Source organism: Hakea prostrata, chromosome 7, assembly GCF_041222555.1.
Source record: "Hakea prostrata isolate BN-2017 chromosome 7, UWA_Hpros_2, whole genome shotgun sequence".
NCBI lineage: Eukaryota > Viridiplantae > Streptophyta > Magnoliopsida > Proteales > Proteaceae > Hakea > Hakea prostrata.
The window spans coordinates 69,998,715-70,014,455 of NC_142606.1; the positions used below are offsets into that span (position 1 = coordinate 69,998,715).

The following is a 15,741-nucleotide window of genomic DNA, read 5'->3' on the forward strand; positions in this document are numbered from 1 at the left end:
TCTAGCTTCACACGATGGGGAAGAAAATTCAAAAGTCGTATTTCCTTTATTCTTTGGTTCTTATGGAAAGCAAGGAATTGAAGGGTGGTTGGGGAAAAGAAATGGATTCCAGAGGAAGTTGTCTTGGCTGCTGAATCTGCCGACTTACAGAATTTTGGGATGCCTTTAACAGCTCGGATGTTAGGAAGCCACACACACATGTGGCAACGGCTCAACCAAATGCTAGCTGGAGATGTCCACTTCCTCCATTTGTCAAACTTCATGTTGATGTATTTTTGATGCCAAAGACAAGGGCAGGTGGAATGGGAATCATCATATAAGATGCACTTGGGAAACCATTAGTTGCTGTATCAAAACTGAAGCAATTCACCTCAACCCTCGAAGGAGAAGCAACATCTCTAAGAACCATAATTCTTGAAGCTTTGGGCGAATGGTTTTGACTTCATTGAGGTGGAGTCGGATTGCAAACAACTTGTAAACTGTGTTTTGGATGTTAACTCCCCTACCCCAACCTAGATTTTGCCCATTGTGGAAGATATAAGACTTTTCTCCACTAAGGTTTTGTGCTTCAATCTCAAGAATATTTCTAGAGGATCCAATGTAGTTGCAGATCATCTAGCTCAGAATGCCCACTTGGTTTCAGACACGAGTTATTGACCATGTTCCTCTAATTGGTTGCTTGAGCTCTGGTCGGCTCCAATTCCTGTTTTACTCTCTTTTATGAAATGAAAGGCTTGGTTACAAAAAAAAAAAAAAAAAAAAAAAAAAGAAAAAGAAAGAAGGAAAGAAAAGAAAAGAAGATAGCTAGTAACCATGCTTGGCATTCCTTGACCAAATCATCCTATGGAAGCATTTGGTAACATTGTCAGAGGGCATTTCTATATTCTTCTATTATGTGAGAAAAAAAATAGTGATAAATGCTTGTTGAATGGTTTATTCTTTTGTCATTTAAGAACAAACTGATATGGTATCGGCCCACCATTGATATTAATGAGGTACAAAATCGACGTGTATATGATACCAATGATTAGAGCCATGCTACTTGTTAGAAAGTTACCAGGAAAGTTCTTGTAGGTCAACTTCACTATTGAGAGTCAAGTCATCTTAGAATATTGCAAGGAAGTTTCATTGCGATTTCGCTCTTGTATTGGAGTCCTCTCATCTTTCTTTTGAAGTTACTTTATTTCATTTTTCCTTAGTGCTTTCCCATCAATGGCGATCAAAGTGACCGACAAGTGAATCAAAAAGATATTGAATTAGAACACACCGTGGACAAATGTTCAAACCATAAAAGTATTAAATCGAATCGGTATTTGCGAGTGTAACCACCGCCAATACACCAATACTGATACCTAAAACGTACTCTTTTTCTTTTTCTTTATTTTTCTTGATTTTTTTATTTTATTTTTAATATCTGATGAAGAGGTCACATGTTTTATTTTCAATTTTAAAAAATCATACTCAATATGCTGTTATAAAAATACTATAGGGAATCTACACAAGGGAATCACCACTGATATTAAATTCGAGCAAGTGGAGAGAGTACATAGACTCTTATTAAGGGGTTAGGAGGAACGAGGAAGCTACTTCATAGGAAGTTACGAGGAAAGTTCCTAAAGGTCGACTTCACTATTGAGAGTCAAGTCGAGTCATCTTGGATGGAAATTTGCGAGGAAGTTTTATTGCGATTTCATTCTTGGTGGGTAGTCTTCTTATCTCTCTTTTGAAGCTACTTCATTTCATTCCATTTCTCCTGAGTGCTCCTGATTAAAGTGACCGAACAAGTGATCAAATCAACTTTCTGCCCTTAAATTTCATTAGCATCTTGAAATTAGGGAGAAATATGTTAACTCCGGCGAAGAGAAAGAGGGATGGATCATCATCATCTGCCACACAAGAGTACAATTCCTGGGGTTCCTCTTCTTTTGAATATGAGGTGTTTTTGAGCTTCAGAGGTGAAACACGGACCAACTTCACCGACCATCTCTACCACGCTCTCAACAACATCGGAGTCCACACCTTCAGAGACGACGAAGAACTCCGAATTGGAGAAGAGATCGGTCCGGCACTTCTCTCTGCGATCCGTCAGTCCCAGATCGCCATTATCATCTTCTCGAAAGATTATGCTGCTAGTAAATGGTGCCTTCTTGAAGCTGCCGAGATTGCCGAGCAGTGCAGGAAAAGGCAGCTGGAAGGCCAAAGACAGATGATAGTGTTACCAGTTTTCTATCATGTAGATCCATCGGAGGTCCGAAACCAGACTGGTAGCTATTACACTGCTTTCCAACGCCACGAGAAAACTCTGGACGAAGAGACTCTAGAGGGATGGAGGAAGGCTCTGAATGATATTGGTAAATTGAAAGGCTGGGATCTGAAGACTACTGCTGATGGGTAAGTAGTCTGAACAACTACATGTATTACCTTAAATTAATACCCTTTCCATTGTTCACTAAAACTCGAAAATTACCGAAATTCAACATGCCAAATGTCCAATTATGTCCTAATGATGTAGGGACTTTCATGCCAAATGTGCAATTATGTCCTAATGATGCAGGCTTAAACACAAGAGAATTTAAATGGAATAATTTTTAGGAAATAATTTTAATTTACCACATATTTGCATCATATTAGGATAGGCATCAAATTTACCAAAATTGAGTAAAAATACTCAAAAAAATTGGTGGTGAAAATTTCTATATCTCGGCGATATTTCGCACTTGGGTTTAACCGGACGCAACTGCTGTTCTCTTGCTTGTGACCCATAAGCATTACTTGTGATTATTTATGGATCACTGAAAATGGAGTTGCAAATAATATTAACTATTATTATATTATGAAACAAAATTACAATGTTGAGTATTAGTTATGATTGTATGCAAATTGAATGGTTAAGGACTTTTGAGGAAATAGAAATTCTGTTTTTTCATTTGAATTCATGCTTTTATAATAGTAGTATGATATGATATAAGTACCATGTATTTGATGTGACCTCTATACCATTAGATTCGATTCATATCCAATTTTCTAAGGCCATTCTCACTTAAACAGATTGTTCAATAACCTAGGAAGCAAATTGTACTAGTTCTTTGCAACTTTTCTACGATTGACTCTTCAATGAGAATCCGGGAGATATACATCATCATTTAACTCATGTATGCATGTTCTATCTTGTTTGAATTATGCAGGCACGAGGGGAAGTTAGTAAGATTAATTGTCGAGGAAGTTTGGAGTAAATTACACAAGAACCCCTTGACTATTTCAGATGATGTGGTTGGAATGGATTCTCATGTAGAAAAAATAAAGGAGTTGCTGAGTAGTGAATCTAAACAGAATAAGCATATTGTGGGCATCTATGGCTTAGGTGGTATTGGCAAGACAACGATTGCCAGATGTGTGTACAATAAAGTCTATCAGGATTTTGAAAGATGTTGCTTTTTGGAAGATGTTCGAGAAACTATCAAAACAAGAGGAATTACTCATTTGCAAAGTCAACTTCTCTCCAATATCTTGAACCAGAAGAGCAAAAGCATTAGTAGTGTCCATGAAGGAACTTCTCTTATTAAGCAAAGATCATCCACTAAAAAAGTTTTTATTGTTCTTGATGATGTGGATAGAGATACTAATTTAAATGCAATAATTGGAGAGGGTGATTGGTTTGGTGTTGGGACCAAGATTATCATTACAACAAGGGATAAGCATATTTTGGATAATCTTGGAGTAGACAAGATATACAAACCCAATGAAATGGATCTAGATCAATCACTTATACTTTTCAGTAAGCATGCCTTTAAGATGGACCATCCTCCAGAAATTTTTTTGAAACTCTCAAGAGATGTGATAAGGACTAGTGGAGGACTTCCTTTGGCGCTGAAGGTTATAGGTTCATATTTATGTTGTTTAGGAGAAATAGAATGGACAGATGCTGTGAAAAAGTTGGCTAACACTCCCCACAAAGAAGTGCAAGAGAAATTGAGAATAAGTTATGATGGATTAGATCATGAGGAGAAAGAGATGTTTTTGGATATTGCTTGCTTTTTTATTGGAAAGAAAAAAGACATTGCATGTCATATATGGGACAGCTTTGAGTTTCCAACACATTTAGGAATTAAAAATCTTTGCTTAAAGTCACTCATTGGGATTAATGAAAGAAATGAGTTCAACATGCATGATCAGCTAAGAGACCTAGGGAGAGAAATTGTCCGCGGGGAAAACTATAAGGTGCTTGGAGAACGTAGTAGGATATGGTCATTTAAGGACGTAAAGGAAACACTGAGTACTCAACAGGTTTGTTCTATAAATGAATTAGTTATCTATGTTTTTCAATCATTGGTTTTATATATTTTGAACTTAAGAAAACAGTCATTAAGGTGTATGGTTTGAAATCAAGTGGTAAACATCGGTGGATCCCTGTTAGGAAGGATCCAACACCCACAGCTCAGCTCCAAATGTTTAATTTTTCATAACCCCATTTAATATTTTTTGATGACTTGAGTGAGGTCATTATTCCGTTATAATATGATGGACCTACCCATCCATACACTAAATCCTTAAGAGACTTGGGCATTAATGCTCGTAAATCTGGCAGCTTTGTACTTGATATATAAATCTTGCATAATTAAGCTAGTTGCTTACTTTGTAGGGAACAAGCAAAGTTGAAGGACTCTGTCACTTTGGAACCTTAGATATCAGCCAGTCCGAAGGCATAATCATTGAAGGATTTGGAGCAATGACTGGACTAAGGATTCTTGAGGTCGATAATGCCAGAGTTACTAGAAACTTGGAGCACTCGTTTCCAAATCTGAGATACCTTAGTTGGCACGGCTGCCCCATGCAATTTGTTCCAATCAATCCAAGGAGATTGTGTGTTCTTGATTTGTCATACAGTACGATCACAGACAATTGGATGGGTTGGAAATATATCAAGGTAAGTCTCTAAGAATAAGATATTAAGCTAGTCTTAAAAGAAAAAATTGTAACTATGGTAATTGCTTGCCATTTATCATATGTAAGTTTGTAACTATAGAATACTTATCTTTTAATTAATATCTACTAATCAAGTTGTTCCTGATTCCATTATGCAGGAGGCAGTAACTCTTAAAGTTCTGAAGTTAAACTGTTGTGATGAACTATCCCGAACTCCAAATTTGTTGGCAAATAAACAGTTGGAGGAATTGCATCTTTTTTGCTGTAGTAATTTGGTCGAAGTTGATGAATCTATTGGTCATCTTAAGAGTTTAGTCACATTGGACATGAGCTTCTGTATCAGGTTATGGTATATCCCAAACAGCATTTGTGAGTTGACTTCTCTCAGAATACTTAGACTTTCACACACAAGAATCCGTCATTTTCCGAAAAGATGGGCCCCCTACCAGTTGGAAGCCTTAAAGAAGCTATATTTTGATTTTTCTGAAACATGGCTACCATACATGCCAAACCACCAAATTTTGAGTATTGGTTGGAATTATTCCCCATTAAGTCCTGATGAAAAGACAGACATAATACCACTTCCGGATCTCCCTCCAAGTTTGACATATTTGCATGCTTGGGGATGCAGAATGAAATCACTCCCACCAAGTTTGCCAACTCTGACAAATTTAGAGAAATTGTTTGTCAATGAGTGTCCCAATCTGGTGGAGATATCCACTGCCATCAATGCTCTTACAAGGCTCAAATTTCTCCACTTACATTGCAATTACAACCTGAGAAAAATACGAGGATTCTCGGGCATGAGAAATTTAGAAGCAATACGGATTGAATGCTGCCCCAACCTGGTGAAACTTGAAAGCCTTGAAGGATTGGATTCCCTGAAGTGTTTCTCGTTGAAGGATTGTTCCTTATTGCCAAAATTGCCTACATTTCAGGGCTTGACAAAACTGGAAAGATTAGTCTTGGAGAGAAATAGGGACTTTTCAGTGACTCTAGGGCTAGAGAATTTGGACTCCCTCAATGAACTGTCTATACAAAAGTGCCCATCACTAGATTATTCGTCATTAGAAGTACTACCGGCTGTCTCTTCTTTGTCTTTCAGGAACCTGCGAATTCTATATCTCGATTGTGAGCGGCTAATTTATATCGTGGGTGGTGGCAGATTAGAATCATTGGAAGAATTGTATGTGATCGGCTGCGACTCAATGGAAATATTTCCAGATGTCTCTTACTTAACGAAGCTAAAGAAGCTAGAAGCCAGGGATTGTAATAAACTAACTCAATTTCAGGGGATTGATAGGTTGGAAAATCTCGTTGAGTTATGTCTTCGGGAATGCGTTTCTATTGAAATATTACCATGGCTATCAGCTGAAAACTGCAAGAAGTTAGTTGAGATTCAGAGGCTCGATGGGTTGGAAAATCTAGAGAGATTGCAAATCGATAGATGCATTTCTATCAAAACATTACCACATTTGTCAAATTTAAAGAAGCTGAAGACCCTATCAGCTAAAGGCTGCGAGAAGTTAGTTGAGATTCAGGGGCTTGGTAGGTTGGAAAATCTAAAGTATTTAGATGTTGATGGATGCATTTCTATCGAAACATTACCACATCTATCAAATTTAAAGAAGTTGGAGACCCTATTAGCTAAAGACTGCAAGAAGTTAGTTGAGATTCAGGGGCTCAATGGGTTGGAAAATCTGAAGTATTTGTATGTCAATGGATGCATTTCTATCGAAACATTACCACATCTGTCAAATTTAAAGAAGCTGGAGACCCTATCAGCTACAGACTGCAAGAAGTTAGTTGAGATTCAGGGGCTTGATGGGTTGGAAAATCTGAAGTATTTGGATGTTGATGGATGCATTTCTATCAAAACATTACCACATCTGTCAAATTTAAAGAAGCTGGAGACCCTATCAGCTAGAGATTGCAAGAAGTTAGTTGAGATTCAGGGGCTTGGTAGGTTGGAAAATCTAAAGTATTTGGATGTTGATGGATGCATTTCTATCAAAACATTACCACATCTGTCAAATTTAAAGAAGCTGGACACCTTATCAGCTAAAGACTGCAAGAAGTTGGTTGAGATTCAGGGGCTCGATGGGTTGAAAAACTTGGAGTATTTGAGTGTCGATGGATGCATTTCTATCGAAACATTACCATGTCTATCCAACTTGAAGAAGCTAGAGACCCTATCAGCTAGAGACCGCAAGAAGTTAGTTGAGATTCAGGGGCTTGATGGGTTGGAAAATCTGAAGTATTTGAGTGTCGATGGATGCATTTCTATCGAAACATTACCACATCTGTCCAACTTGATGAAGCTGGAGACCTTATCAGCTAGACACTGCAAGAAGTTAGTTGAGATTCAGGGGCTTGATGGGTTGGAAAATCTGAAGAATTTGTATGTCTGTGGATGCATTTCTATCGAAACATTACCATGTCTGTCAAATTTAAAGAAGCTGGAGACCCTATCAGCTACAGACTGCAAGAAGTTAGTTGAGATTCAGGGGCTCAATGGGTTGGAAAATCTGAAGTATTTGTATGTCAATGGATGCATTTCTATCGAAACATTACCATGTCTGTCCAACTTGAAGAAGCTAGAGACCCTATCAACTAGAAACTGCAAGAAGTTAGTTGAGATTCAGGGGATCGATGGGTCGGAAAATCTAAAGTATTTGAGTGTCGATGGATGCATTTCTATCGAAACATTACCACATCTGTCAAATTTAAAGAAGCTGGAGACCTTATCAGCTAGAGACTGCAAGAAGTTAGTTGAGATTCAGGGGCTCGATGGGTTGGAAAACTTGGAGTATTTGTATGTCCGTGGATGCATTTCTATCGAAACATTACCATGTCTGTCCAACTTGAAGAAGCTAGAGACCCTATCAGCTAGAGACTGCAAGAAGTTAGTTGAGATTCAGGGGCTTGATGGGTTGGAAAATCTGAAGTATTTGAGTGTCGATGGATGCATTTCTATCGAAACATTACCACATCTGTCCAACTTGATGAAGCTGGAGACCTTATCAAGTAGAGACTGCAAGAAGTTAGTTGAGATTCAGGGGCTTGATGGGTTGGAAAATCTGAAGAATTTGTATGTCTGTGGATGCATTTCTATCGAAACATTACCATGTCTGTCCAACTTGAAGAAGCTAGAGGCCCTATCAGTTAGAGACTGCAAGAAGTTAGTTGAGATTCAGGGACTCGATGGGTTGGAAAATCTGAAGTATTTGTATGTCAATGGATGCATTTCTATCGAAACATTACCATGTCTGTCAAATTTAAAGAAGCTGGAGACCCTATCAGCTACAGACTGCAAGAAGTTAGTTGAGATTCAGGGGCTTGATGGGTTGGAAAATCTGAAGTATTTGAGTGTCGATGGATTTCTATCGAAACATTACCACATCTGTCCAACTTGAAGAAGCTAGAGATCCTATCAGCTAGAGACTGCAAGAAGTTAGTTGAGATTCAGGGACTCGATGGGTTGGAAAATTTGAAGTATTTGTATATCAATGGATGCATTTCTATCGACACATTACCATGTCTGTCAAATTTAAAGAAGCTGGAGACCCTATAAGCTACAGACTGCAAGAAGTTAGTTGAGATTCAGGGGCTCGATGGGTTTGAAAACTTGGAGTATTTGTATGTCCGTGGATGCATTTCTATCGAAACATTACCATGTCTGTCCAACTTGAAGAAGCTAGAGACCCTATCAGCTAGAGACTGCAAGAAGTTAGTTGAGATTCAGGGGCTTGATGGGTTGGAAAATCTGAAGTATTTGAGTGTCGATGGATGCATTTCTATCGAAACATTACCACATCTGTCCAACTTGATGAAGCTGGAGACCTTATCAAGTAGAGACTGCAAGAAGTTAGTTGAGATTCAGGGGCTTGATGGGTTGGAAAATCTGAAGAATTTGTATGTCTGTGGATGCATTTCTATCGAAACATTACCATGTCTGTCCAACTTGAAGAAGCTAGAGGCCCTATCAGTTAGAGACTGCAAGAAGTTAGTTGAGATTCAGGGACTCGATGGGTTGGAAAATCTGAAGTATTTGTATGTCAATGGATGCATTTCTATCGAAACATTACCATGTCTGTCAAATTTAAAGAAGCTGGAGACCCTATCAGCTACAGACTGCAAGAAGTTAGTTGAGATTCAGGGGCTCAATGGGTTGGGAAATCTAGTGAGATTGAATATCAATGGATGCATTTCTATTGAAACATTACCATGTCTGTCCAACTTGAAGAAGCTGAAGACTCTATCAGCTAGAGTTTGCAAGAAGTTAGTTGAGATTCAGGGGCTCGATGGGTTGGAAAATCTGAAGTATTTGTTTGTTCATGGATGCATTTCTATCGAAACATTACCATGTCTGTCCAACTTGAAGAAGCTGGAGACCTTATCAGCTAGAGACTGCAAGAAGTTAGTTGAGATTCAGGGGCTTGATGGGTTGGAAAATCTGAAGAATTTGCATGTCCGTGGATGCATTTCTATCGAAACATTACCATGTCTGTCCAACTTGAAGAAGCTAGAGACCCTATCAACTAGAAACTGCAAGAAGTTAGTTGAGATTCAGGGGATCGATGGGTTGGAAAATCTGAAGTATTTGAGTGTCAATGGATGCATTTCTATCGAAACATTACCACATCTGTCCAACTTGAAGAAGCTGGAGACCTTATCAGCTAGAGACTGCAAGAAGTTAGTTGAGATTCAGGGGCTTGATGGGTTGGAAAATCTGAAGAATTTGTATGTCCGTGGATGCATTTCTATTGAAACATTACCATGTCTGTCCAACTTGAAGAAGCTAGAGACCCTATCAGCTAGAGACTGCAAGAAGTTAGTTGAGATTCAGGGACTCGATGGGTTGGAAAATCTGAAGTATTTGTATGTCAATGGATGCATTTCTATCGACACATTACCATGTCTGTCAAATTTAAAGAAGCTGGAGACCCTATAAGCTACAGACTGCAAGAAGTTAGTAAAAGGCTGAAGGCTGAAGCAGCTATCAGCTAAAGGCTGCAAGAAGTTATCTGAGATTCAAGGTCTTGAAAATTCCGAATGCATTTTATGGAGAGGATCGAAATATAACCCAATGACAGGTAGTAAAAAGAACCATTGCAGTTGCAGGTACCCCTCTCTCTTGCACTCTCTCAATATTTTGTCATTTTTTTTATAATTGGGTAAAATCTGCTCTCATTTCTAAAATTTGCTTGATAATGATTATCAGAAAATCATCTCAACAAGAAAGGGGTGTTTTTAGAAGAATTCCCCGACCTCTCTATTTTTTTCTTCACAATATCAAAACTACTCTGGTTATAGAATATGTCACTAGTAAATCCAAGACAACAAATACATAGAATTCAAATTTCCAGCACTGCACACAACATTGCTTGAATTTTCTTTTTCTCAGCTCAGAACAAAATATATAGGCCTGAAGCAGCCAAGCTACACACATTGATTCAACTCCAATTCGGACTTGGGATGAGTGAATGATGTTCTAGCCAAAGATACTGATTGACGCTACAAGGCCACCACATTAATTAACCCATACAATATTCAGCCAGGTCATTAAAATTGAGTAAATCTCTGGAAAACAGAATTGAAGTGTTGCAGATCTCCTATTCAAAATTAGATCCTTTGATCATCCTATAAATAAAACTGAGAATTGTTCATGATGCACGTAAAATATGGCCACGTACAACTCAAGTTCAAAAAAAATATGTGAATTAAAATCTGGAATCAGTATTAGCAGATACTGTGTCAACTGTCTGGAATCCCCTTTCACCACATGAAAGGAAATTCTGGGTTGCTATTGACAAAAGATGGTCTTGTACAACAAAAAGTTCCATGGCTTTGAAACTTTAGAAAATTAGATTCTATTATGCATTTTTCTATATCTCATTCTCTGTATTGGCCCTGTCAAGTGATTGCCTCAGTTTGAATTCCCAACCCCCCACCATCCTGGTTTTAAAATTTGAAGAATTTATGCAGCAAGATAAACTTTGTTTCCCCTAGCCATCTCGCAGCCTGATTTTTATCCATTTCTGTTTCAGGATAATGTAGTTGTGGCATCAAACGTGGAGACAAGCCATGAGAGGTGGCTGAAGGACAGAAAAATAGAAGAAAGTAGATTCTAAACCCAACTTAAAACTCTATGTTGCAGTTTCCTTTGGCAGAGTTTCAGCTACTGTTTGACAATTGACCTAGCTGCAATGACATTGTCATGATTTGGTGGGCAGATGCCAAAGGCCAATGTCATGGAGGTATCTGATACAGCCTTTTAATGGCCACAGAATGCCCTTACACTGCAGGGACAAAGAAGGCAAAACATGAGTACCTTGAATATCATCAGCTCTGTCATTAAGGTATTATTGCTAGGGACCTCATTTCCCTTTTCTACAGCTAGAACTTGAAGAAGGGAGCTGATGACCTCCTTGACATTTTTTCTTGTTAATTTTTGGTTGTCTTTCATTGAAAGATCATGTCTACTGATCAACCACTGATTTAGGTTGGTTTTTCCTCATTCATCCTTTGTTTATGTTTTCTGTGCTTGTTCATGAAAGGAAGCATGAGTGAATCAGATGGAGCCACAGGTGCTAGTTAAGTTTGAAGGCTACTACATTAAGGTTATATTCCTCATTCTCCTTTGCATCAGCTTAATAACTGAATTTTGATAAATATTTTGTCATCAGTTTAATTAAATTCCCTGGAGTTAAATATGAAATAAGTAGCAGATACTGTGCAAACTGTCTTGATTTCCTCCCTCCAACCCAACCTGAAAGAATGAATTCAAGGTGAATATTTACAAAAGTGGTCATATAAAACACAAGGTTCTATAGCTCTGCTACACAAGAAAATCATATTTTAATTGCTCTCAATATTTGCACAGGAAAATATGTTGAATGTATTTTATTGGTTGGTTCTTCAGAAGCAGCTACTGTTTTAGATTTAGACATGATTTTTAATTTCTTGAAAATGAAATGTCTAATTGTATGTTTTCACCATTATTTTTTATAGGTCACTGCAAGTCTTTTTGGGGCCCTTGTTAAGGTAAACGATGCATCTGCTTTCTACTAAGGGTCATTTTTATTCACTAAAGAAGAATAGTAGATCCCTGTCCCCCCCCCCCCCTTGGCATTACCATCAACAAGGGAGTGAGCTCCCTTAATTACATGTATATCCAGACCAGAAATCTCTAGGCAGTCCTGAAATATCCTAAATTTCGTTCCTCTATTTGCATCCTATCCATCTCATATCTAATAAATCCCACCATCTGCTTGCCACCATAGATCGAGCTTGACTGAGATAAATACCAAAAGATTATCTACCTTACCACCATAGTTCAAATCTCCCCAAAATTGCACTTAAATCTTAGTTCCCTAGCAAACCAAGAAGAACCAACAGGAAAAAAGGTACCAAGTGTTGGTTGAAATCTTGGTCCATCTTTATTAAAATCTCAGCATGTGGCAGTCCTGTATATTTCAACCAGAATGGGCCATTTTAGTCCATCTTAAGTTCCTTTTATACCAATTTTGACATTTTGCAAATCTCATCATGGTTTTACCTAATAGATGAGATCATTTCAACTATGAAATCCTTAGGATCCTAACCCGAAAATTATAATTGCAGACGTGGCAGTTAGCTGAATTTTAGAAGAAGATTTGACACGAACCCGGACGGACTGGGAAGGTGGATTAATAGATGACAAAAGATAGAGTTGGAAGGTCCCCTAGTCTTGGTAAGAGCCCCTAAAATGGTGTATAAGCTTGTGTTTGTATCACAGACTAACCAGCCCAAGAGACCCCATCTCCGTAAAAAATCGGGGGGGAGGTCAATCGGAGGTAGGTGCTTGGGGCAACCCGCTTGAAGGACCTCCTTGGAGCCCGCGGATACCTTAAGAGCAAAATTAGGTTTTTAGCTTCTAAACACTATTTAAAAGCGCTTTCACCTTAAAACGTATTGTTTTATTGCTTAGCCATCAAAGAGCCCTTGTACGTGTCAAAGGTTCATGTCAGAGACGGAGGAAGTTGCGTTCCCATTACGAATTATGATTCAGATCCAATTCTGAAAAATTAAAGGTAAGAATTCATTTCCCAACCTCCTACCCTTACTTTCTTCTTACTTTGGATGAAGGAGATCATTGTCAAGTGATGTATTCGATCAAAGAAACCCTATTTTATGATTGGATCAAGCGACGTGAATGATTTTCCAATCATTCTAGTTGCTGAATTTCATCACAGGAAGATCTCAGAGAAAATCTAGATTTGTGTTTTGTTATATCTGAGTTGCTACTTCAATATAGGGTTGTTGGGGATGTTGAGGATGTTTTGGGGAGGGTTTTAGAACTCTTGATTGACCTGGAACTCATCAGAAGCGAAGGAGTGAAAACGACACAGTTTGCACTTGGATGCTGTTCACACACGTGTGGAGGTCTCCCGGCAGAAGATCCCCTCGGTCGACCCCACCCCACTATCTAAGTGGTGGTCACCTATGGACCGGCACTTGACCCCCTTATAGACCACTGCCTTGCTGCCTCTGTTTTTTTGTTTGTTTTGAAGTCCGATTGATCTCTGATGTTTGTCTAACTTAAACAATGAATTATCTAGGATATTTTGAGGCGTGCTAGGCTACATCTTGTCATTATGAGAGGTTTATTTCACTTAGGTGAGGGATTCAATCTCATGTGTACATGTAGTTGAATCATGATCTCTTAGATTATATCAATAATGCCTATTTTACCATTCTAAATATGTTTCTCTTGAGCATATATGAATGGTAGATTATAGATTATAGGAAATCAGGATATGTATATTCTTTATTGCATTTGTTATTGAATCGTGATAATGCTAAGGTTTGGGTATTGGGTTGTTTGTTAATAACATGGATATTGACCTAGAGTTGTTGCATTAACCATTGCCCTCAAAACCTTACAATGGCCATGTAGACTTAGATGCATGTGTAAGAGTCTAGTTGCATTTGGTTAGTAATACCCCTAACGTGTTACAACCCTATTGGCACGAGAATTGAAGCCGAATGACCCATGGTTGCTATATTGGATTAGTGGGCTCCTAAGGCTAGTAAGACTCCATGAGGGGACATAGATGTACCATGAGGATCATTCATTGGTGGGGTTGCATATGATAGGTGTAGGGCTCGTGGGCGCCCAAGACCAGTGAGACTTTGTGAGGAGACACGAGAGTGTCGGCCCTATTATATGTAGACTATCAATAGGGTTACGAGTGTAATATTAGATAGTTGGTAGCCATCCCTTGAAGATATGACATTTTCTAGACTTGGAAGGATAACCAAAAGTGTGAAATGCGTGTGGGAAGGTATTTGGACTTTCATTAATAAGTTAACGCAAATGACTTATGCATTGGGCTAGGTATTTCCCTGATATGTGTCAGTTATCATTCTAATTGGTCGTCATGAGATAGTGTGACCTAAACCCCTGTCATAGTTGTTGATTGGACTACTATCCTTATACTTCGATCATGATACTCAAGATCAGTGAGACTCCATGAGATGTCTGTGTGAGACTACCCAGAAGAGATTGTGTGCATCTTAATGCATGTCTACCTAATTAGAGACCAACATGATTAAAGTCTTAGGAGCACTCTTGCATTGCATTTCACTTCATGTAAACTTTTCATAAGTGAAGTATTAAGTATGTGGACATATGTTGTTGAGGATCTTCCTGAATTTTATGGAACTCACCCATTGTGGAAATATTGTTTTAGATTGTGATGCAGATTATGATGAATCGACGATACAGGAGTACACTATGCCGACGGATTCTCACGAGCTACCAGGTTATGGGGATATTGACTTGTGTGCATGTCTGGAGTGTTCCTATGACAACTTAGCCTTTTTTTTATTGGAGCTTAGTTATCAATAGGGGTAGAGAGGCGTTTAATTGGAACATTTATCATTTAGATTTTGACAGAATTATTGATGATTGTAATTAAACATTTTTTTTTCCTTTCCTTCCTTTTGATACACTTATCATCATAAACTTTTGCAGACTTTTTAAACAATTTCTACATGACTATTATTCTTGCTCAATGATTATGTTTTTGTATGGATTGTTTATGGGATTGAATGTAAACCTGATCTTGCGACTATGAATTACATCTATACTAGTATTCGGGTAAGTTCAGTACTAGCTGGCTGGGTGAAGTGTGACAGCTAAAATCTACACTATATGCTCAAACTTAGATAGAGGAAAGAGCATTGTTGTTTGATTGATTTGTGTGTTCGTTTATGTTCAAAATGATAATTATTTATAAAGTACAACTATTAGCCACCCATAGGCAACTACCCTTGGATAAGAATCCAAACAACTGGTGAAAAAAATAACTTTTGATAACCACCTTTAACCGCTACCCTCTTCGCCTATCTCATCCCTTGTCTCAGGCAGTCTTGCGACATTCTACTCATCTTAGGCTTACAATTAATTGGTACGTACCTTAATCCTGGTATGTATTTGGCCTGGTTGGCATTGCAATTGAATCCGGTCATAATCGATTGACTTTTTCTGAAACTAACAATAATAACATTACAATTCTTCCAAGCCTCGATCATGCTTCCAAATCATTCATCCTCAAACTTAATCTAAACACCAATCTCCAAACCTAGCTAAGGATGTCACTCCATCATGAATTCTAAATCAATGCTTCCATATAGGAGGTTAAATCTTGAATCTTTTGGTGCTTAGGGTAAAGTCTTGCCTATAATAAATATTTAAAAGTTTCACTAAGGATGTAGTTGAGATGCGTGTAAATGAACCCTAATGAATCTCAAATTATTTATTAGAAGAAG

General features: G+C 38.1%; 1 protein-coding gene across 1 annotated transcript; it reads left to right on the forward strand.

The window, feature by feature from the left end:
• Nucleotides 1-1,609: 1,609 nt before the first annotated feature.
• LOC149011903 (uncharacterized) lies at nucleotides 1,610-15,191 on the forward strand. Its single transcript, XM_089160680.1, is given in 9 exon segments — nucleotides 1,610-2,391; nucleotides 3,186-4,284; nucleotides 4,640-4,924; nucleotides 5,082-8,338; nucleotides 8,341-10,047; nucleotides 10,974-11,285; nucleotides 11,484-11,546; nucleotides 11,938-11,970; nucleotides 14,661-15,191. Coding segments are annotated over 5 exon segments (6,726 nt in total). The 5' UTR covers nucleotides 1,610-1,843; the 3' UTR covers nucleotides 9,878-10,047; nucleotides 10,974-11,285; nucleotides 11,484-11,546; nucleotides 11,938-11,970; nucleotides 14,661-15,191.
• Nucleotides 15,192-15,741: the final 550 nt, after the last annotated feature.